Source organism: Vidua chalybeata, chromosome Z (assembly GCF_026979565.1).
Source record: "Vidua chalybeata isolate OUT-0048 chromosome Z, bVidCha1 merged haplotype, whole genome shotgun sequence".
Lineage (NCBI taxonomy): Eukaryota > Metazoa > Chordata > Aves > Passeriformes > Viduidae > Vidua > Vidua chalybeata.
In genome coordinates, this window is record NC_071570.1 from 13,722,105 (window position 1) to 13,746,312 (window position 24,208).

General features: G+C 38.4%; 1 protein-coding gene across 2 annotated transcripts in view; it reads left to right on the plus strand.

The window, feature by feature from the left end:
* The first annotated feature begins 2,390 nt into the window (after window positions 1-2,390).
* The window catches only part of RASEF (RAS and EF-hand domain containing), a 29,483-nt gene continuing 7,665 nt past the window's right edge, over window positions 2,391-24,208 (plus strand). The window contains exons 1-9 of one of the 2 annotated variants that reach the window (XM_053931847.1): window positions 2,391-3,397; window positions 13,166-13,312; window positions 14,082-14,172; window positions 16,975-17,070; window positions 18,053-18,130; window positions 18,582-18,697; window positions 19,406-19,474; window positions 20,383-20,467; window positions 21,797-21,888. In XM_053931847.1, coding sequence (XP_053787822.1) covers window positions 3,030-3,397; window positions 13,166-13,312; window positions 14,082-14,172; window positions 16,975-17,070; window positions 18,053-18,130; window positions 18,582-18,697; window positions 19,406-19,474; window positions 20,383-20,467; window positions 21,797-21,888 — 1,142 coding nt within the window. In that variant the 5' untranslated portion in view covers window positions 2,391-3,029. The remainder of the gene's footprint in view (window positions 3,398-13,165; window positions 13,313-14,081; window positions 14,173-16,974; window positions 17,071-18,052; window positions 18,131-18,581; window positions 18,698-19,405; window positions 19,475-20,382; window positions 20,468-21,796; window positions 21,889-24,208) is intronic. The other variant, XM_053931848.1, reaches the window with a different exon arrangement.

Sequence of the window (24,208 nt, forward strand, 5' to 3'; positions counted from 1 at the left end):
GGATACATTTTCTTTCTCAGCCAACCCTAATGCTGGGAAATTTAGTTAAAGTATGCAAAACCATCCAAAAGATATATTCTGTCCTCTGTAGAAGATCAGAACAGTACAGATGACATTGTAGATAATACCCAAGTCCACAAACAAAAATGATAAAAAGTAAACCAGTGAATAGTTGGTCCTATTTATATCCTATTTGCTAACTTTTAAATGCTTGATGTTCCAAGTTAAAAAATCTTCCTTTAATATGTATGTAAGGTTCCGAAGACAGCATATTGAGAGGGATGGGAAGAGGGTTGCTATTTCAGGCATTGAATCTGCTTGGAGCACAGCACTCCAGCTTTTTTGGGCTTCTGCATAGCTCTGCATAATTACCTTCAGAGACCACATGTGCTCAAGTAGCATTCCATGGTTCCAGTGGTCAGCTCAGCACCTCAGCTCCTCTGCTATTTTGCTTCCTGGGACAATAAATCTTGTTGTCATGTGTTGCCACGCCTTTCTCTTCTGGCTTACGTTTCTTCCAATCTGTAACACTTAACCTCTGTCTCTATAACAGTGTCAAAATCCAACTTTTTCCACTCAGTACAATAGTACACTTTAGTAGTGATACAATGAATCCTTTCTTGTTCATCTGTTGCTTTAGGTCTCTCTAAAGTTCCTGAGAATTATTTAATTTTCTCTTCTTCTCCTTCAGCCAAATAGATACTTGGGCTAGCTTGTGAGTTTCATGGCACAGTGAAGCAAAACAAATGATAGACTGAAAATTTAATGCATGGTATATCTGTATCTTCAGTATCTTCTGCACAAATTTAAAATTTCTCTTATGAATTTAAGACTACTATGCCACATAAACAGTGCCTTGTATTTGCATATTTATTTAATTTAAAGCTGGATTTGAAGAGCAGGTCATTCTAAGAACAGGGACATCATTTCAGAAGAAAGCACTGTTTTGCCATTGCCTGCTGGTAATCCTGGTCTTACCACTCATTCTTTGGTGTTAACAAATAAACCATTTATTATCTTTGTGTTGTGTCAGAACTATTCAACTAAACCATGGCCTGCCAAGCAAGCATGGGCTGTGTATTATCATGAACCATTGCAAGCATGATCTGTTTTGTGGAACATACCTATGACATGGCAGTGCTAAATGATACACTGTGCTTCATGCCAGTGCCTGAGATTTGTGTGACAAAACTTCTCTAACAGAAAAAAGAAAATTAAAAAAACCCAACAGGGACTACATGTCCACAGTCTATGCCCTTTGCTTAGCAGCCCAAGGTAGTGACTATCACTAAAGATACACACAAGAGTACATAAAAGAGTGGGTAGGATAGCTGACAAATGTCAACTCATAAATCTGCAGCCACAAAAAAAAAAAAAAAAAAAAAGCCATAAAAAAAAAGCAAATAAGGTGAGCACATTGATTTGAGCGGAAACTCCCTGTCTGGCTAGTCAGACACACTCAGACCTGGAAGAGGCTGTCCCAGTTCACCTCATGAGCTTGTCCAGTCTGAAAGTCAAATGTCCCAGCTCCTATAAACAGAGCTGGGCTGTATATGCAAGATAAGTTTCTCTCTTTTGATGGCTGAACAACCCTTCATCAACCCTTAAGGGCTCCATGACACTTTAGTTATAAAAATTTGATGGATAAATAAAAGACCCTAGAACAGGAAGAATACTTTTGTTAAATTAATTCTGTTTTACTAAAACACTAAGAAACTGATGATAAGCCACTTTACTATTATTAGTAGTTTTGCAATTATGTGGTGGAAATGTAATAAAAGAATGTGTAAAATCATAAATTTAAGTCTCTCTGCTATCTCATACTTTTAAGCAAAAACTAAATCAACTCAATCAAATTTCAAATTGCTTAACAGCTTTATTTCCTTGAAGTGCGGGGAACATTTACAAAACTCTTTATTGTTTAGAGGAAGACTGTTGGCTGTCTGCCTAATCCTGATGGGTTAATAATCAAAAGCTGTAAAAAAAAAGGTAAAATGTAAAAATGCCCTTTGAGGGCATTTCACATCTTAGGCAAAGGAGTACTTGATTGTTCCCATTTACAGTATGTCCTTTATTCTGAGGGGAGGTAAGATGGACTATTTGTGCTTTGCTAGATCACATAATCCGGCTATGTTTTGGTCAATAAGAAAATGCTGTTTTGACCGGTAGATTTGTAGTCTATTTATCACAACTGTGGTATAACACTATTTACATTTGCAGATAGACATAAACAAGAATAAGTGTAGGGAAATAAATAATAATTTTAAAATATCCCTTAGATTCTAATGGAATCTGAGTCTTGAGTCTTGACTTCAACAAGAAAGAGGTCTTGACTCCTGTCTTGAAGACTTTTGTCTTCTTCTTGTCTTGACTTGTCTGTCAAGAAAGACTCTAGTTCATCACAAAGCACTGAAAAGCTGTCTCCTCTAGTTTATTGATTTGAATGCATCTTTTGCATTTTCAGTTTAAGACGGTATTCTAACAGTCCACATTTCTAAATCACTGGCAGTAAGATATCTGTGAGCACATACCCACAAGGTATAACTCCAAGACTATTCGTGCCAGCGAGAATTTATCTGTTCAAACTTTGTGTCATCATGTGGCTTCTGGGTCTTCCATGAACGTGAAGAGAGAGTATTTTTATTATGTTGGAAAACGGAAGTTAGGTTTAACACCTTACGGTGACCGCATAGTATCAGGACTCACATTTGAGTGCTGCAGGGGAGTGAGACATAATTTTTACCCTACGCGGCTGTCTATAGTTACCTGTGCCGTTCGCAACATGCTGAGCCCGAGGGGAGCCCCGTGCCGCTACACTCCGTGGGCCAGCGGAGCCGCTGCCGGCTCGGGACCTGCCCCGGGAAGGAGCCGCCACCTGCGTTCCGCCTCCCGGCCGTGCCCGGCCCCGCGGGGCACCGGGGCGGAGCAGGACCCGGCCCGCCCCGCTGAGTCGCAGGTAGGGCAGCCGCCCGCCCGATCCCATCGCGTTCTCTCCGCGGTCCGAGTCTCCGCGCCCCCGGCGCTGGCCGATGGATCCCGAGGCGGCGGGGGACGAGCTGTCCCGCTTACGTGCCCTCTTCCTGGCGTGCGACGCCAGCGGCTCGGGCCGCATCGAGCGGGAGGACTTCGCTGCTCTCTGCGCCGAGCTGCGGGTGCAGCCGGCCGAGGCCGAGGCCATCTTCCAGCGCCTCGACAGCGACCGCGACGGGGCCATCACCTTCCCGGAGTTCGCCCGTGGCTTCCGCGGCGTCACGCGGCCGCAGCCCGCTGGCAGCGAGCCGGGGGGCGAGGACATGGAGGAGGAAGAGGCGTCAGCAGTTTGGGTCGCCGCGGGGCTGGAACAACCCTGGAGGGACTTCGAGGTGCGGCTCGGGGACGAGGCGAGGTACATCCCCAGGTAAGGTCCGGACCCGCCCGCTCCGTCCCACCCCGACCCCGGCGGTGGGAGTTGGGGGGCTGAGCCGTGGGCACCCCGGCCCCGCCGCTGCTGAGCCGGGCCTGCCGCCCTGCGGGGCGGGAACGGCCCTCCTGGCGGAGCCGCCGCCGGCGCTGATGCAATTCCAGCTGGGGAGCGGCCGAGTAGCCTGACCCCTCGCCTCCTCTGCCTGCAGGTGTAGCGAGCCCTCCGCACACCTGCTCCCCGGCTGGGGTGGTTTTCCAGCGCTGTTCTTCCAGCGTGCAGCCGCTCTTAGCTTCCTCTGCTCTGTTACGCCAGCGACCCACGTGGGAAAGTCTGGCTGCTAGAACTCACTAGATGTAGAGTTTTGCTGGCTCCGCAAGGACTTTCTCCTCGTGCTGTTCCCCGACCAGCCTCCAGCATTTTCTTCCTGCCCAGTCAGTCTTTTCCTGGTAAAGGCTGACCAGCAACATCGTTGCGTCCACGTGAACGGTGTTGGTAAATACGGCTCTCGGTCTGGTGAGCTCACTGAAACTTGTGAGAGTCTTTGTCCTCGGTCTCAGTGAAATGAAGAAAACTGATGGTAGCTTTTTTGGAGATTAAACCCGTTTACCACGGGTCTGTCAGTACGGGACTGGTTCCAGTGTACAGAGATGAATTTTGGTGACTCTTAGGAATCTGCCTGAAAGCTAAGATGCTTCAAAAATAATATGAAAATGTTGGCCATAGAAAGTACAGAGTGAATCTGCTTCATTTTAAAATTGTATTTTATGGTGGAAAACAAGTAATCTGAGTTTCAGGAATTGGCAGCTAGTCAAGAGACTTTAAAAAAGTCATGCACGTGAATATATCTCTATATTGTTTCTATGTAGTACTCCTTAAATTCCTACCTATACCAATTTTGTTCCAGCCCCATTAAAAATATTTTTGGTTATGAGGCAAAAAGTTTCTTCAGAGAATTTTTCAGTTACTTAACCTACTACTCATGTATAAATCTGGAGTAAATTTTCTTTTCTTTCTGGACTACTCTTTAGTCTTATTGGACTGCCCCATTTCAGACAGATCAGTAATTTTGTACAGGTCTTAATTTGTTCATGGTGCTTTCCCTGTTAGACACTTGCTTTCTAAAGAACAAAAGACTGTTTGAAAGCTTACAGACACAGTTAATAACCTGAAGTCAGAAACTCAATAGGAGCTGAAAAAAATCTGACTCATGAACAGTGGTAACTTGTGAAAGCATCTGTCTCCTCTTGGTAATAGTTCTTTTTCAGTATCTTGGTTACTGTTTGCAGCAGCATTTTCAGTATAGTCTAACTGATTGTCTGAAAGGATAATAAGAAGTGAACAGCTTTAATTGTCTCCACTACGCAGATGCATCTGGTAGTTTTGCTAAATTCATCATGACAATGTAATTTGTGTTATGGTTCTTTTACATAAAACCTGAAAGCAGATAAGTTTTGATGGTTAAATACTATCAGGTAGGCAGTAATTTGATGTAAATGTTTCTTATTCAGGTTCAGATTTTAACATCCTTCACAGTTGACTGTATTCATTAAACGTGTGTCAGTGTCAACTAAAAAACAGCGTGCCCTTTGTTTTTTCTCTCTCCCGTCCTGAAGTGCTAGAACCAGGTCTGTTCTACAAATCAACTTTTTTTTCCATTTGTTAGCCTATGTCTTTTTTTGTTGAAACGTATGTGTAAGGTTTTTTTCCCATGTGAGTAGACCCACTAAAATCATTAGGACCACTTACATGAGTAATGAATAAATTGAAATTCTTTGAGGAATCATAAGCAGAAAAATATAACAAAATTAAGCAAAGTACAAGCTGGACTTCAAAAAATATATTTATCTTTTTTGTCTAAATTATTTAATTTATTTTAGTTGTTTGTCACTTCAATTTTTTATTCAGGAAAAGGCAGTACTTTTAAAACTAGAACTGGCTTGGAGCACACCTGCATCTTCAGTGCTATAAAAGAGTTAGCATCCTTGTGCTGGGATTTTATATATTTGTTGTGACATCTACATCTGTGAGAAAAGTAATTACAAAGGAGAAACTTCTCAAAGCCAGATAAGTGCAGCTGGTAGTCCATGTATTTTAATCTCAGTTGTGTAGTTTTTCTCTTGATCATTTTGGGGTTCAGTTCCTCAGAATGCTCTGCCTTGTGGCCACAGACTAGCAAGACACTGGCACATGTGTTTTGACGCTATTGGGGTTTACACAGAGAGAAAGAAGCCATGGCAAAAGGAAGTACTGAGATAAGGGTTGAAGTCAGGAGAAAATGCCACAGTAAACACCTGTGGTCTCTGCCACTCCTCACCTTGAGTGAATACCCATGGAAATCAATAGGAAAAGTTCCACGATACATGTGGTTCTGTCTCTGTTTCAGAAATTGAAAGTTCAGTTTTTGTGACTGAACTTTTAAGAAACATAAATACCCTCCATAACGAGGTGTGAAACCCAGTAACAGGTCTATACCTTGCCCTAGTCCTCAGTATAGTAGCAGACATTTAATGCAAAATTATTTACTGCCAGATACTAAAATAAGCATATATTACAATAAGTATATTTTGAATTTAATTACTTTTTTTGCATAAGGTAATTTTATTATGGGATAGATCATACCTCTGCTGTTTGGTGTATCAGTTGCACAGTCCTTTCAGATTATACTTCAAAAGATTCAAGTCTGTGCTGAAGCTGTGGTTTTATTGTTTGCAGTTAAACAGGCAGAGTCACATTAAAGAGTTTCTTTACAGCCTTGCTCCTTTCCTCCTCACTTGAACAGATTTTTTGACTAAATTAAGTTAGATTTCTTGGTAAGGTGGTTACTGTGAGTCAAAGTATTATTTGCCTTAGCATTTACTTGTACTTGGTGGGCAATTTGCCTCTAGGAAAAAAAATGGTGGAAGGTCTTTCTGGGCTTGATAACCTAATATGTGAAGTCAGACTTTAGTGGAATTGTACAGAGGGTTGTTTGTTGGGTTTTTTTCCCTTGTTGTTGATGTTTTGATTTGTTCGTTTTTAATTTCATTTAAAATGCAGCTACCCTTCTGCATTGTTACATTTAATCAGGAATAGTGAGTAATTAAACAGAGAATCATGCAGTGCCTTTAGTTTATATGTATTTATAATGAATTGCCAGCTGGCGATCTGTTTTATTGAGAAGTCAGCCATGTTCATTAGTTTATTTTTCTAGGAAGTATTTGCAGTGGTACAGGAGTGGACAAAATAGAACTGTACCTTTTTGGTGCTCCAGACAGTCAGTGCTTCAATGCACTTTCACACTGGAATTGTTTAGCCCTTGATGGTGTAACTGGGCATTGCATTCTTTCTGGTGGCTAATCTCAGTTTGAATCTCAGTGGCAAGATTGAAGGTTCCCTCCATGCTCCTAATAGGCAGATGTTTTCCTTTAAGTGTGTGGGAATATCAATCCTGTGTAATGGCCATCCTTTTCCATTCCTCAGCTTGAGTAAGGAATAATCTAACATCCTCTGACACTACAAGAAAAATTCTGTACTTACGAATGCTATGGCATTTCACTCTCTAGAAATTATAGGCAAAAAACTTCCTGGAAAACAGATTTTTAAATTTCAATGTCAAAGACTTCAGTCAGGAAGAACAAAGGCTTGGGGCTGTCAAAAAGACTTAAGCCCTAACAGGCAACTTCTGTGCAATATTTAGCAAATTGGATAATCTTATTGGAAAATGAACTAAATTAATTAGAGCATGAATGGGTGGATTAATCTGAAGTAGAAAGTTTGTATCCCTATTTTTAGTTAAATCTGCTGCCACTGAGAGGCCTCATACTCCATTGCTTTGCTTTTCAGTCTTTGGGTCTGTTTTATCTGTGTGCCTTGTACTTTCAGCCAAGCTGACTATTCATCAGACTCAGATTTCAGTGCTGCCTGATTGTGAGATTTTATGCCTCAGACAATTCCAAAGTCTCTTAATGTGATTATGATAACAGTGTGCCCCCAGTCATGTCATCTGGAGCTGAACAGAAAATGTGGATCTGGGGGATGTGATAAAATGAGAAAAGCATGCTGTTCTTAACATGAGCTACTTAAACTGTGAAAACAGGCGATGCTCATGGATGTACCACTGTACTACAGCAAAGAAGAGAAGCTCTCCTGCATACAAAGCAGAGAAGCTCTGCTGCATAAAATCTGCAAAACGTGTCTTGCTCTTGCTGTCATAAATTAGGATGGATTTTTGCCGAAGTCAGTATAGAGCACGGTATTAACTTTTGTCAGCAATTTGTGTTTACTTTCATGAGATGATGAACCATGATGTCAGAACTGGAGAGGTTTCCTCAGAAGCTGAAGCATGTTCCCTGGAGAGGGGATAAAGGCAAATCCTGAGGAAAACCAAATGCTGTGTCCTTTTTCTTGCCACAGTGCTGGAGAGGAGATCTCTTCTATGGCAATGTTGTCTTGTCTTTTAATACGTATCATGACAGGGGTTTGGGAGATGTGCTCTGCTGGAAATGTGGTGAATGCCTTTCTGTGAGCTAGAAGACTTTCTGAGCTACCTTAAGTTTTACTGCTCTTCTGATTTTTGCTTTAATCAAAACAGCTAACAGCTAACTTAAGCACTGTAGCATTCATTTTCCTGGATTATTTTCCTGGTATCATCATGTGGTCATTTGCCATAATATCTTTGAGGTGTTCTCCTTTTCCACAGACTTAATCTTTCCCTGACTCTCCCACAGACTTTTCCACTGCTACTCCACTGGCTCTAAATCACACTTCTAAAGGAACAGCATTCATGCTTTGGAAACATTAAAAATCTTTCCTCTGGGAATCAGACCTTGGCTGGGCTGTCTCATCTGGGGGTTACTGAGTTGATCATCTTCTTTTAATGCAGCCTGTTTCTGAAGGGGCAGATACAGAAAAAGAAAAGGTAATATTAAAAAACCCATAGTGCTTCAAGTTCACAAATCTTTTGAATTTTACACCATGTTAAAATTCCATGTAATCTATTTTTCCTTCAGGCACTCAATCTAGAGGAAGTGTTAGGCACTCAGCTGTGACAAAGTTAGATCCTTTCCAGTCTGTATTGGATTTGGTTGTTCTTTTCTGCTGACTTACCAGTCAGCATATCCAATGTGTCTGCTTTTCAGAAGAAAGTGCTTCTTGATCTCTTGGAGGCACACACATAGGCTGTTGGTCTCCAGTGTAAGGACAGTTATCAGATGCATAGTGCTTGAGCTTTTTTTTGTTCTGACCACCCAGCTCAGACCACGTTATGCTTCATGTCTTCATGTCCATACCAGAACAGATGTTCTACAAGTGATCAAAGCAATTTTACCAGCTGACCTACAGTAGAAAGGGAGCATTAAAATAGTGTTGTAAAACCAAATACTGCCCTTAGGATCAGACTGGGTGACTACACAGGGAGAACATGTAAGATACTGAGCAACTCTGGAGTTGTTATTAGTTGAAAAATTCCATCATCGTGTGGATTATTAGGCAAATGGTCACTGTACAACCAGCAAACCAGAAATGATACTATGAATTGATAAGGACTAATATAGCTGTGTGGATTAAAGGAAATTATAACACAATATAATCTAAATATCTGATATCCCCAAAATCAGTATTTTTGGGTTTTTTGGTGTCGGTCCTCCCCCTGCCTCCTTTTATGTTCCTCTTCTATTCAACCATGGTATTTTAAATCTATCATATTAGAAATTGCGTTGTAATCAGAGCAGTTTTATTTTCTTTATGCAGTTCTCGCAGGAACTCTCTGAAATCATGTGAATACCGTAACTTTGCTTAAGTTAACTCATGTGAAGCTGTGCAAATATTGACTAATTACTCTTCCTAAGTACTAATTTTACAGATGGTTTATGCTATAAAACCTTTGAGATGAGGTAATGTAAAGCCAAAGTAGTCCTTGGCCACAATGCTATACTTTTTGTGGATTATTAGTGTTTGGTGTCTGCATTTTGCAGAAGCAACAGAAATAAATGCATGCATGATGAGTTGTATAACCATAGTGCCAGATGAACAAAGCGACAAACTTTCACTAACACTCGTGTGGAACTTAAAGGTATTCACAAATACTAATGCATAGAAGAGCATTTTTTAATATATGGCATGAAAGTTTGTTGCTTTGTTCATCTGGCACTATGGTTATACTACTCATCATGCAACAACTGTGTTAGTGTGGAACTTATAGGTGTGCAGCTAAATACACTGAAAAATTAATTTAGGATTTCAAGGAAAACCAGTTTTAAAGAGCAAGTCCAAGCATTTGAGATTAATTTTGCTGAAACATTTTGTCTAGCAAAATGACAGACTATTCAGACTTCAAGTCGCCTTGGTGAAATAGATTTGTAAAATCTCCTTTGATAATTAATTTTAAGTAACTAATGAATTTGCAGAAAGAAATAGCATGTATTCAGAAAGAAGTGATGACAAACAAATTGGGCAATATTCAGTTAATCTGCCCTGCTGCAGCAGTGTCATTGATATTCACCAAAGCATATGAAAACAGAGGAATGATTAAAAATATAAAAATGGCAATTTGGAACAAATAGTCTTCAAATACTTACTGCATGTTGATACAGAGTCCATATACTTGCTGATGCCTTCATCATGGATTCATGGACACTTGGAGTGACTAAATCACTCCAATTCATCTTTCCAATTAATGAAAGTGTATTATGTCTTCCTGAAATCATAGGTGATTAAGGAATCCTGCTAATTTTGTTGCATGAGTTTGATTTCTCTGTTTTGTTGCTGTTGTGTTCGGTGGGTTTTTGTGATTTTTTTTTTTTTTTTTGGTTGATGTAGGAGTTGTGAGCCTACTTTTTAATTAAGACATCCTGTATTGTTGCTGTAGAAGCACTCATATAAGTATCATTGAGACTTTCAGTGACCAGCTATGATCTTTCCAGGCCCTTTCTGGACTCCTGCATGGAGTGGTTGTATGGATATTGGTTGACTTCTTGAGCCTAAGTACTGCTTCCTAAAACTGTGTTACTGAAATATTTTGAATCCAGCTGTGTGGTAGCTGGTCATTGGGCTAAAAAGGGATATGAAATATAAATTTTTTTTAATCCCAGAGGGAGAATAAAACTTCACAGTAACTACTTTGGGTTTCTGACTACTGCATCTTAAAGCAGACTTAGCTGTGTGGCAGAGGATCAGCATCACAGACCTACTGATTTCTTGCTTCAATTCAGGCATGTGTAGTTCCAGATCACAGAATATTCTGAGTTGGAAGATACCAACAAGGATCATGAAGGCCAACTCTGAAGTGAATGGCCCATACAGGTTTTGGACCCATAACCTGGTATTATTATCACCATGCTCTAACTAACTGATCTCAGGTTTGCATATACTCTGAAAAGAATCACAGAATATTTATGGTTGGAAGGAGCCTCTGGATATCTTCCAGTCCAACCTCCTTGCCAAAGCAGGGTCAGCTAAGAGCAGGTTACACAGGAATCTTGCCAGGTGTGTTTTGAATGTCTCCAGAGAGGGAGACTCCACAATATCTTTGGGCAGCCTCTTCCAGTGCTCTGCCAGCCTCAATGTCAAAGAGACTTTTCCTCGTGTTGAGGTGAAACTTCCTCTGTTTTAGTTTAGGGCCATTGCTTTTTGGCCTGTTGATGGGCACCACTGAAAAGAATCTGGCATCATCCTCTTGGCACCCACCTTTCAGATATTTATATGTATTAATGAGATCCCCTCTCAGTCTTCTCCAGACTAAACAGGCTCAGTTCTGACAGTCTGTCCTCATAAAAGAGATGCTCCAGACCCCAAATTATCTTTGTGATCCTCTGCTGGACCCTCTCCAGTAGCTCCTTGTCTGTCTTCTGCTGAGGAGCAGAACTGGACACAGCACTCCAGATGCAGCCTCACCAGGGCCAAGCAGAGGCACAACTCCCTCAACCTTGTGGCCATGCTCTTCCTGATGCACCCCGGGATACCCTTGGCCCTCCTGGCCACAGGGGCACTGCCAGCTCACGGAAAGCTCGTGATCCACCAAGAGTCCCAGGTCCTTCTGGGACCAGCTCCTACAGAGCTGCTCTGTAGGAACAACCCCTGGCCTGTGCTGGCACTTGGGGCTGTTCCTGCCCAGCTGCAGGACCTGACACCTGCCCTTGCTGAACTCTTTAAGTTTCTCTCTGCCCAATTCTCCAGCCTGTCAGGGTCCCACAGAATGGCAGCAGAACCTTCAGGTGGATCAGCCACTCCTTCAGTTTAGTGCCATCAGCAAACTTGCTGAGGGTACATTCCGTCCCTTCATCTGGTCATTGTTAAATTGTTTAAAAGGGAATTTGAAGCATACTAACAAGTATTTGAGCTATACTAACAGTTGCGATACTGTTGTAATAGTTTGACCTTCAGTGGAGAAATCACATACAAGCAGAGTGCTGCAGCATTGATAATCAAAGCTGTGGAATTGCTTCAAGTGAGGAAAAATAAAGAGAATATACACTTGTTGAATTGCACGATTGTTGATATAATGTGTATGGTGAATGTATTAAGTAGCACTACCTTCACTGAAGATAGGAAAACTTCAGCTGTCTAACAAGGAGGATTGTTTAATCAGGGTTCAAGCTTTCGTTAGCAACAAAAAGAGGGCACGTATTTGTGATGTTAGATATGGCGTTAGGCGTGAACTTGCAAAACATTGTTTCTGGTTGTATTTCTACTTCTGATAATGTGTATTTCGTCATTACTGGCCTGTTTTCTCCACCCTTCTAGACTTCATCTTCTCTGTTCCTTTTTTCCATTTGTTTTTTAAGTTGTTGAATACGTGTTCATGTTCCAGTATATAGTCTATATCAATCACACTGAGTTTTCCTTAGGACAGTTAAATTCTGTTACAGAATATTTTCTGGTATGTTGCCTAATGTAATTCAGGAATTGGAACCTAGCATGTAAAAACAAAGGTTTGCATGTCATACCAGCAGCATGAACAGAAATCAGTGCTATTTATGTAGTAGACTTTGTAATAGTGTTTTGGTTCTTACACTACTTTTTTATCTTGTAAAGGTTCTTTGTTCTGACAATTAGAGCAGTATGCAATCGATGTAAATTAGTCCAGATTAAATAGAAATCAGAATACTATTCCTGTATTGAGGCAACTTTTCACTGTGAGTTTCAGGAGAGCTTTTAACAACTAAAATACCTACAGAAATGTTTTCTTTCTTCTTTATGAGATATATGTCATTTTTCACTTGACATATACAGAATTTCACAGTCATATACAGAATTAACTTCTTATAATGACAAATATATTTAGGTATAGACCAGAAAAATTTTGTGTGGAACAGAAGAGCTGTATTCTTATTTTGCCTACAGCCCATCTCTCTCTATCTCCTTCCCCTTTTAACTTAGGTAGTTTACATTCATACCCATTTTCAATTCTTATGCAACCTCCTGAAATCTTCAGTTTCTTCACAAATTATGATTAACATTAGAGCAATCAAGAAACTTGATATACATTGTGGGTTACTCCAGTGGCATTCTCTTCACTACATTATGAACAGAAGTAAAAAAAATTACTTTATTAGGCAGTTTTTTTTTTTTTGCAGTAACTATATTAAAGCGAAGAAGCGGAAATCATAAACATAATTTTAAGAATTTAGACATAGTGTACTGAGTGTTGAAACCCTGTATCTAGCTTGCTAAATTTTTAAAATAGGCAAAGAGGGGAATATCTTTATTTGTAGTAAGTTTTTCAAACCTGTAATAGAACATTGTTCCAAGTAAGTGCATTAAAATGTGCATATCTCTCTTTTTCAGACAAGAGCAGGTCAGTGTTCTGTATCAGAACATACACATAGCAGAACCAAGATTAATCCAGCCATATGAGCATGTCATTAAGAACTTCATCCAAGAGATCAAACTTCAAAGCACAGAGATGGAAACTCTGGCCATAGCGGTAAAAAGGTATAATGAATTGTGTTTCTAGTTCAGTTCTGCAGTTTCTTTCTTACTTCCCTTCTCATGCTTTTTTGGATTAGACTACTGACAGTTAATGCCAAAATATGCCATGCAAACTATTTCTGTAAACTGAGTTCTGAAGTTAGTGTGCATGCCCTTGTGTGTAAGCACATATAGCAACCTGCAAATGATTGCCTGTTCGTGCTTCCGATGAATTCTGGACCAAATTTTTGCAGACTCTATTGTTAGTTAAGTGCCTTAAAACATTTTGACTCCTCTTGCTTGGCTGCAACTTTGAGGTTTATCATATATGTCCACTATACTTTCATTTTAGAGATCATATTTTTGCTTCATGAACTTCAAGGACTGTATTTACCTGTTTTAACTACTTGGCACTGTCAGTCTCACATCATAACTGACAAAACCAAACAGATTAGCTCAGAACAGAGATCTTGCATGTGTGGGTGATGGAAGTTGCTTTTGAAGTCTCTTCATAGGATAGTGAGAGGCACCTTTTATCTTTGTAACTTAATTTTAAAAATGCAGATGTATTTCATGCTAACCGTCAGCTTGCAGCTATTACTTAAAATCTAATTTGCCAGTATCTTCAAAATAATTTGGGATTTAGGTTTGCAGCCACACCAGTTTCAAGGTCTGGGAAATGTTAAACTGTTTCTCTGTCTTTCTGTCTAATTTGTTTCAGTTGAGGTAGGCAGATGTGTTTCTTTGAAGCCGGAGCGCAATTCCTAAGAGAATATTTTCTTCTAAATTTTAGAGCTCAGGATAAAGCAGCAATTCAACTCAGTGAGTTAGAGGAAGAGATGGAACTACGGATACAGGCTGCAGAGCATAAAGTTAAAAAGGAAGTGAGTATTTTATATTTACAGTAATTTCATAATTACTGAACTCTTGGTGATCTTAAGCAGGATTGATGGCCATGTGTGATTTTGCTACTGATGGACTGACTCAAAACTGCTGTAGGCAGGGTCTGGATGAAAAAATGCTATACATGAGACAAAAAATGAATGATTTTAATGCTTTCCTAAAGAGGAGTATCTGCTTAGGAGTAATAAACCAAGAAAAAAAAAGTCTTTCCCTTTCGTGGGAACATACTGGCCAAGAAGAATTTCTTTCTGAGACCAATATTGGAAACAGACTGGAGAAAATTATATTTCAGCACTAAAGAATGCAATCTAGTTCTCCTAGTAAAATAATTTATGTAGAATTTAATGCTTTGATTATTTGGTCCTGCTTTGTATATCTGCCTAGAATAATGAACTTTCTTTCCTCCATTCTCCTGCAACTACATTTTAGAGACTTAAGAGAGGGTAACTGTGATAGCAGTGTGTGAGGGCCTGGCCCCCTCAAACTTAATGGGAAATTTTGTTTTTATCTGCTCAATTTCAGCTGGTGTTTCAATCCCCTTGCAGTCTATATGAAAGGGAGTAAAAATCCTCTTCTCTTTCCCAGGGAGAGATATATTAGAGCAACATGTGACTGCATAATTCAAAGGAACAAGACCAGCTGCCTCTTTCATTTTGAATTGTTACTACATTCATTTAAGATAAGCCAAACTTTATATGGGCATAACAGTTTGTGAAAGTATTCTAATGAGGGCATAAGAAATGCATTAATTAAAACATATACTATGGGCATCATTATTGCTTGGTTGGATGTGGTATACTGAACATCTATATATACTTGCTATGGGTTCTTTCACTAGAGTACTTGCAGAACCAGAAGCATCAAAGTGCATCTGCCAACTTGCTGATTTTAAGTAGTTCACACTAATTGATCTGTGAAGGTAAATGGTATTCTGATAGATTTACTTCAAATAGCTTTTTTTCCTATACAGGAGAAAACAGTCCTACCACACCATAAAAGCCTATTGTGTTCCTAGAAACAAAATATAGTGGCATAAAAATCTTAAAGATATCACACCTGCAAGGAAAAGTGTGGTTTAACATATTTAACTAGTGGTAATGCAGCTCTTAGAGATAAATTTTCATTTCCGGAGAAGCTAAGTTGTTAATGTTTAGAAAACAAACACATTTTCTCTGAAAAATTACTGTCCTCAAAAAGTGATAAATGACTGAAAAAAAACCACTGAATACCCTTTTTCACTGCTTTAAAAAGATGACTGGGATGTGTGTGTTTGCTTACTCTGAGAACATCTACAGTTATGTACTGGCATTATGCAGAAGTCAATCTTCTGTGTATTATCTACATCTAGCCTGTGTTATCAATCACTGTTTTCATCTAACCTTAGGTATGAAAGATGGTCTGTTAACTTGTTTCTCACAAGGCTTTTTTCATTTTCACTCTCCTTGTAGCTCCTAGCTCCACAAACCGCACCTACTAAAACGCCCTGAGAGTAAATGTTAACTTATTTACTTTGTGGGAATGTACTAAGCCATTAATCTTAATGTCTGTAATCAAGGCTATTGTTTGTCAGAGTGATCTCACTCATGCCACCGGGACACCTGCTTCTGCATAAGCCTATCCTGTATTTTGTTTCTTCAAGGGAAGCAAATAGTTACCCAGCAATACTTATGAGTCTATGTAGTTGGCAACAGTAGGGGAATACAACTTAAATTCATTACTTTGATTACTGTTTTAACACATGAATGTCAACGTCACCTGTGGGAAATTCTAATTCTGAATTCTAAACAAAATCCATGCCTGCCTTTTCCATGTGAAAACTCAACCTGTCCCATTGGCTCCACCTCTCACTGCTGCATTCTGACTTTTTGTGTAGTGAAACTGGAGTCCCTGGGGAGTGACTGGAGTGAGTGAAACACACCAGTCAATAGCACACCACACACACTTTTCATTGTGGTTGATGTACAAATTGGTTTGATACTCAGACTGAGTACTAATACAGGTATTGGTATTTTGACTGAGCACTTGTGCTGGTTTCAAACACAGTGAGAAAATTAACCCACTCCTGTTGTCACCTTTTACCACATCTGCTCCTTCTAGTAATAGAGGAAACTGGGTGAAATCAAACTAGAATTACAGTTTACTGGAAGACTGCAATAATCACAGCAATATTAATAATGTAGGGTATACAAGGGAAAGAGAGCATTTGACCCGCAAAAGGGCATTCACCCCTGAACATCCCCGTGGGCAGTACTTGGTGCAGTCTCTAAACACAGGCACATACCCTGCCATGTGCCATGGTAGAGGATGGCACTGCTTCCATTGCCATCTGCTGAGACCATCCTGGTGATGTGGATGGTATTGAATTGAGTAGCGAAACCACCCCCTTGTGTCTGTTCCTGGGATGGTACAATTTATCTAAAACTAGAGATGCTTGCCTTTTACTGACATGGGCCTGTATGTTCTAACACTTGCAAGAAAAAAAATGAAAAATAAAAACAGAAGTAAAAAAGTAAGTGACATTGAGAATGTTAAGCACAGGAATCATGAATGAAAAACACTGAATGGACCCCTATCTTTGCTTTCATGCCACCATTTTATTTCTATGAGTGTTTTAGAAGTGGACTATAATTACAGAATCAGAACCTATGGATCTTAAGGAAGGGTGAGAATGGAAGGACACATTTGTCTAAGCAAAAACTATGTGCTTTCCAAACCGATGAATGAATTTTTTGACAAATATTTGAAACCTGCCTCAACTTCTAATGAGATTGAAAATATTGCAGGAGAAGCAAAAAGCTGAAGAAGCACTAAATGAGCTGAAGCGCCAGTATGACACTGAAGTTGGGGATCTTCAGGTGACAATAAAAAAACTTAAAAAGGTGAGTTGAAGTCTATTGAGTTTTTAAAAGTGTTTTAAGAGATTTTGACCTTATGAAATGCCTCCCTCAAGATAGATAATCATAATTGTAGGTTTCTAATTTAATTTGTGTTAGTAAATGGCAACTGCAGATAACTTTTAGGTTGTGTTGTCATTCTGTGCTTTTGTGTTCATGCTGTGTAATTAGTTGAAATACTTAGGAAAGAGAGCAGCAACTATTACCTAAATTCTGTAGCTTAACAATTTTCTAGGTCCATCAGGTTATTAACATTGCAGTTACCTAGTCTTGTGTTTGGTCCATTAAAAAAGTCCAATATATTGCCACTAAGTATTTGTAATTTTTAGATGAAGATGGAATTGGCAACCCAGATATAGTAATTTACATATAATGCCTTTTAGTACCCAAATTTATGTGTAGTGCCTTTTAGAACTCAACTGCAATCTGATCTTGTAATTTGATACCTAGTAATAAAGTAAAATGAAATCTCAGATAGGAATGATATTTTTTAATTTGGGTTTAATTTTGACCTTGGTTTTTGTGGCAAGTTTTACCAGAATTATAGCGAGCAAAGTGGATGTATTTTTTGGGTTTTGTATTTCATTGCACTTAGAAGAACATTTGTAGAAATGGAAATTTCTTAAAAGAGACATGAGAGCTTCTTGCCCAAGTATTAAATGGCTGAAGTAGTAATAATTTTTTGTAATTTTTTAAGAGTTACTGTTTCTATCTTAACAGCTGTCTTCTGTGTTATGAATATTTTTATACCTAAAGAGTGCAAAATGCATATCAATTTTCTAAAAAGCCAGTGATTTTTGAAATAATGCTGTCTGCTAGTACATTTGGAAAAACTCTTAGTTTTTAATTAAGTTTTTAACTCTTAGTTAAACCTTTTAAGGATTATTTATTGTGGTTTCCATAAGGTGTTTTTTTTTTAATCAGAACAATCAAATACATTAATTGCGCATTTTTTTAATACTTCAAGCTGGAAGAGCAATCCAAGTATGTCAACCACAGGGAAGATGTAGTTGAACTGAAAAAAAGAATACATGATATGTTGCTGGTAAGAGAATATTATTATTATTATTATTAACATATTAATTTAGCCTCAGTTCTAGTGTCTGCAATACAGTTATTTTTTTTTTACATTTAGTAATAGTAATCTAGAAAGTAAACTTTTAAAGTAATGGGTAAGTGTATGCGGATCTTTTAAGTTGAAAAAGAGCCTGTTTAAATGTATACACATTCTATGTAGGACATGTAGAAATGGCTTGAGATGATGTGGTCCCATTTTTTTGCAACTGAATGGAAAAATAAAAGTTAAGAGGTTCTTGCATGTTAATATACTGACTTCTCTGTTGATTTAGCCTTCTTTCATTTTCTTTCTCTCTGCCAAATCTTACAGTGTTTCATTTTTATGTAACTTAGATGGTTTTTATTCTACTATTATAATATATCAGCATTTTGTGGAGGTGACTATGATAGCTAACATCTAATATCTTCCTTTTTTGAAGGAAAATCAGAGACTTAAGAAAGATCTCTTAGAAGCTCAGACAAATATAGCTTTTCTACAGAGTGAATTAGATACCTTGAAAAGCGAGTATGCAGATCAGTCTTTGAACACTGAGAGGTAAGTTACTTCTACATGATAATATTTTCACAAGGGAAAAAAGAAAATCTATTTTCTGATGTAATTATTATGTATGCAGTTGGCAACTGTTATTTTCTAAATTTGCCTTAAAGGGTAGGGACATGTTTGATACCATATCATCAATGTTGTTCACTTTTTTTGTTAGGTTTCTGAAAGAGCAAGTTCTGGCTATGATGCAAACTCTCACAATCTTGCAACAATATCCATTGATTTTATTAGGACTTTATTAGGAATAAAACCACAGTACACCATCAGGCATTTTTTTTTCTTCATGGCTTGCACTCACATGCGGATCTGTATGAATATTAGGGAGAATAGTTCAGGAAGCCTTTCATGTCTGTCTTAATAATTTGTTTTTCTAAAGTGAATGAATGCTACTTCTAGTTACTCTTTTAAAGGAGCATAAAAGGCAGTTTCATTGTATGGTTATCATCAGATAATACAAATTATATTTCAAGGGAAAACGAGGCAGTCCCTATGGTTATTTTGTACAACTTTCATTTTTCATTTACATTCTTTGTTGAGTTATAATGGCAGAGATTAATGAAGTCACTTCGTGTGAAACTGCTCTCAGCATATTTCAGCATAAATGTAAACTCTGCCAAAGGCAATATGGTGAAAATGTAAGAATATCCTGTTAAGTATAAGTTCATTTAAGTTTGGTGTTTGTTTTTTTTTTTTTCCCAGGGATCTAGAAATTATCCGAGAGTATACTGAAGACAGAGATAATCTGGAAAGACAAATTGAAATACTTCAGTAAGTTTTTAGAAATTCAGTTTTTAATCATCAAACTTTGTCCTGCCATATTTGGGATAAGTGTTTTTGTGTGCAAAAGATGGGGTTGAAATTTGGGAAAAAGTTCCAAGTGAAAATACTAAAATGGCCTAAATTGTCATAAAAGATATTGTTCTCGACTGTCATAAATGTTACTGTGGTATTAGCTCTACTGTGATACTGACCCACTAACACTTCAGTTGGTTTCTTTTCATTTCTTTTCTTAGCCCCACTAACTTTCATTTCTTTCTAATAAGCTGAATGCAATTTGAGTCTATCCATGCTATCATAAAAATTATTGCCTGGCTTCTTTTTCTATTGGCTTTGTTTCTCCAGTAACTCCCTTTCTTGTTGTCTGGAAAATACTGAGACTGTGCATTATTATACAACAGGTGCACAAGAAGGGTCACAATGAATAGATTTTTTAAATATCTTTATTTAATATCTGTATCCTAAATTTATTCTTTATTTCAAGCACATTTATTACATTTGTCTTCAGAATCACCTCAGCAATATTTAAAGAGTGTCACTAGTCATTTTGTACAGAAATGGCTGGACTAGTTGTTCTATTTTGTGGGTGTTTTTTTTTTTTTTTTGGTCACCACTCCTACAGTACATTTTTCCCACCCAGCTGACCAGAGACCATGCTGTACAAGTGAAAATGGGCTTCTTGGGCTGCCACTGAAGCCTAAAATTCACAGTGATTTTTTTTCAGATAATTTGTTTGAGTATCAGTCAATGTGTTTCTAGTTTCATGTTACTCTTTAGTGTTTAGCTAAAGAAAGAAAGAGCTTTTGTGGAAGTATTTTGAAAGTTTTTTCTTTTTGAGTAGTTACATAGTTTTTTGTGTTTTCTTGAGTTCTGCTAGTTAAACTGTATTTCCTTGTTAGATCAGCTAATAGAAAATTACATGACAGCAACGATGGTTTAAGAAGTGCACTTGAAAACAGTTTCAGCAAATACAACAGATCATTGGTATGTATTTCTGATTTTGTTATATTGTCATAGAAGGTGTAAGAATCAACACAGCACATTTAAATTGGTACCTCAGTGGGTACTCAGAAAATTGAGTTTTATTCAGTGGACTCACTGTGGGAATACTCCTATATAGTTTTGTTAGATTTTACTTACATTTAATGGAAGTTTTGTTAAAGTATAGCTGCTTTCTGAGGTGCTTTGGAATGTGTCTATTTTTTTAATATTCTGTGATATTTAATGAGGTGAATAAATCAACAGTTTCTTTTGTGCTAAAGGGAATGTGTTTGTGTTGTGTATGGGAGTGTCCTACCATTGACAACACACTTGCTCAGAAAACAGCCCTTTTTTAGTAGCAAGGTCTTAACCTAACTTGAACAGACAAGTCACTGGGAAAATGAATAGCATGGACTACTAATAGAGACCTTAGTCAGACCCTTTTGGGCTCTCAGAACTTCACTGGAGTCTCTTGTTGTAAATGTCACCTGACATCCTTCAAACTAGAGAAAGGAAGGCTTGAAAGTAAGAAAAACCTACTCTACACTGTCATTTTGCAATTCTGTGAAACCTGTTAAAACTCTTAATACTAATGATTTGGCATCATGAGGAAACCAGATAGCTTTTTTAGAAGGATGGGGCCAGAATAATGGGCCCACAAAGACAATACTGGACTGGAAGGAGGAAAATAGGAGTCAGGTCACTGCCTGTTTCCAGTATTCCATACCAGTGAACATGAGTGCTTTTTGTTGATACAAGCTACCAGAGCTTTGCTACAGATGCAACAACGGATACCATTTCCTACTGTTATGGGAATATAAATGAGCATGTTACAGAGAAGACAGGAGAAGCTGTTTCCAGTGAATAAATGTATGGAGGCAGAGCAAAATGTACAAGATACTTTGTCAAGTGCTATTAGTCGAGACCTTTCCTTCACTATCTCTCTCAAGAACTAGGAGGTAGCTCTCCTGAAACTAGCTCAGATAGTGACAGTTCTCGTTTTTTTTTTTAGTAGTCAGCATGCCATGGTCTAAATAGCACTTTTCAAAGCTTTGTATTCCAGAGTCTTGAGGTGTAGTCAATGAAATCATCCTCTTGGAAATTTTGTTGTCTTCTGTGGTTGAACATGTCTAGTACGTTCAATCTAAAGGCAGTGGTGAAGCCTAAATACTACAGGTAATAAGCCTTCTGACCCTCAGTCATATATAAAGTGTGAGGTTTAACTAAATGTAAGTAGCTAAATATATATATATATATATATAAAAAATATAAAGAAACATACATTAAATACATCCAGCTTTTTTCTCAACATTTATCATGTATCTGTTGCAGCGGTTAGCAAATACCTCACCAGGAAGTACCATTTCTAGAAGCAGTCCTAAATTTAATGGTGAACATTCTCCTTTAAACCCACGGTATGACAGGTAAGCCAGGCTTGCTTTTGTTAATTTGAGAATTGTTGCTTCTTTTCTCTCTGACTTCCTTGTTTTCGCCCGGCTCCTCTTTCCCGGGGCGCTGGCCAGGCGCTTCCGGGAGCAGCCGGAGAGAAGCAACAAACACCTTTGTGGGTTTGTTTGATACGGACAGAGCTGTTTAGAGAGCGCGATCAAGACCAGGATAAAGAGACTCAAGAGACTGGACACTTGTTGTGCAGTCCAAAGTAGGTTGTATTTGCTCGAACGCCGCATGTACAAGTGACAATGGTCAGGGGTTGAGTTACAGGTTATATAGGGGAAAATAAGAGATAAGGTGAAACCAATAGAACAATGCCCAGTATGAATACATTATAGGTAAAATCCAATGGGAATAGCTTCAGGGGGAAGGATGAATACACGTAAAAATACAGAATAGAAACTCCAGCTTTAGGTTTAGGAAACAGAAACTCCCATCTCAAATTCACAAAGCCTTTTTGCTCCGTTTGCGTAGCTGCACACTGCAGCATCTCCCTCTTTTTTGTTTAATAAAATGAACGGAGCTTTGGGGGAAGGAGAAACCGCGACTATCAAACTGCAGTGTTGTTTTGTTTTCCATCTTCCCACCATTCTCCTCCCGTGGTGGCAGCAGCAACTACAACAGGTGCAGTGGCTGCAAACTTGGAGGAAGCAATGCTAAAAATAAGTTGTCTAGATGCAATTAGATGGTCAGAGGTATTTATTTTTGTACTTACTGGATACAGATCATTGTTCAGAACTTCCTCATCATTTCAGAGACTCAGTGAAGACAGTGGGTATTGGAGGCAACCCCAAGTGCTGTCAGTCATGTTTATGCTTTCACACTTGTTTTTTTTAAACCGTTAGATCCATCAGCAAAAATGTGTGTCCTTACTCAATTGATAGATTGTCTTCTTTTTCTTTCAGTAGTATTCCAAACCATAGAGGGATCTCTAATAGAGGTCTTAGTAGTCTGCCAGAAAGAAAAATATCTTGGATAGGAATTAAATTGACTTCTTCTTCACACTTACAATATCCCCATTCATTCAGTAGTATCATTCTTTTTATGTTGTCTCCATGTGAGATGTGTTTGCTGGTTGTCAAGTTTTGGTTGTCAGAAGCGCTTTCCTGTTTCTGAATGCACATAAACCCATTTCCTTAATGTTGGACCCTCTGCAGATTTTTAGAGGCATCCACTCTTAAGTTGCAGATTACATTCAGTAATTTTCTGAGGGATTAACTAAAACCTCTCTGGAGGCTTAGTTATGTTGTTCTTTATGAATATTTATTAGTACATGGCACATGGTGCAATCCTTGCATTTCCACAAAAGTGAGAAATACAAGCCACTTTAGAAGAAAGTTTATATGGTAGGAATAAAGCTTAAGCTTAACATGTGTGACTTGATAGTATCAAAAGAGATATGAATGTCCCAAAACCTGTTTGTTTTCAGTACTTTGTCTCCTGACATCAGATGAGCATTAAGAGGTATTGGTTTGTATACTAACAAGTTTTAAACAATTTGTTCTAAAATGTATGATTTTTTTTTTTTTGTCTGTAAGATTCATCTGGGTCTAACTTGCTTTAAGCATATATGAAATTCCCACCATTGAATTTGTAGTTCAGTATTGTTGAAAATACCCTACTAAAGAGTTTTATTTCAGGGAATGCCTGACAAGCTTAACTTTGTTATAGCATGCACTCTTCCTCAGTAATTCAGTGATTTGATATAGGCTAGTAGGTGCTTGAATACAAAGACCATATGTGTCTTGATATCCTACAGCAAAGATCACATGCATTCATGTGATTATTCATTAGCCTTAAGGGGTGTAAATTAGATGATTCTGAATGTTACTGCATAGGACGATGATGCCACTGTCACCCCCATTTGGCCAGGTGCAGAGAGGAATTCAACTCAGTAACAACTTCATAATTTCATGATTTTACCAGTGTATTCTCCTGTGTTGTGCCATCACACGGGAACCCCTCTGGTTGCAAGCTGTTATTACAGGATTGATGCTGACCTTGTCTGATTTAGCAAGTCAGTGCATCACATCCATTCCCAACAGGGCTAAGCCAGACTCTCTCTTCCCTGCTATGACTTGGAGACCTTTAATGCCTGTCCCTGTCTTGCTGAAGGAGCATGATAATGATTGTGGCCATTGTAACCTTTTTTATAAGATTGTTTTTTTTTAGGATTCACTCTATTAACCTTCCTTTTTCTGTGGTTTTATTTGCATCAGTAAAACCTTTTTTTTTTCTGTAAGACATACTGTCATTGCAGCATTCATTAAAATATTTTTATATATTACAGTA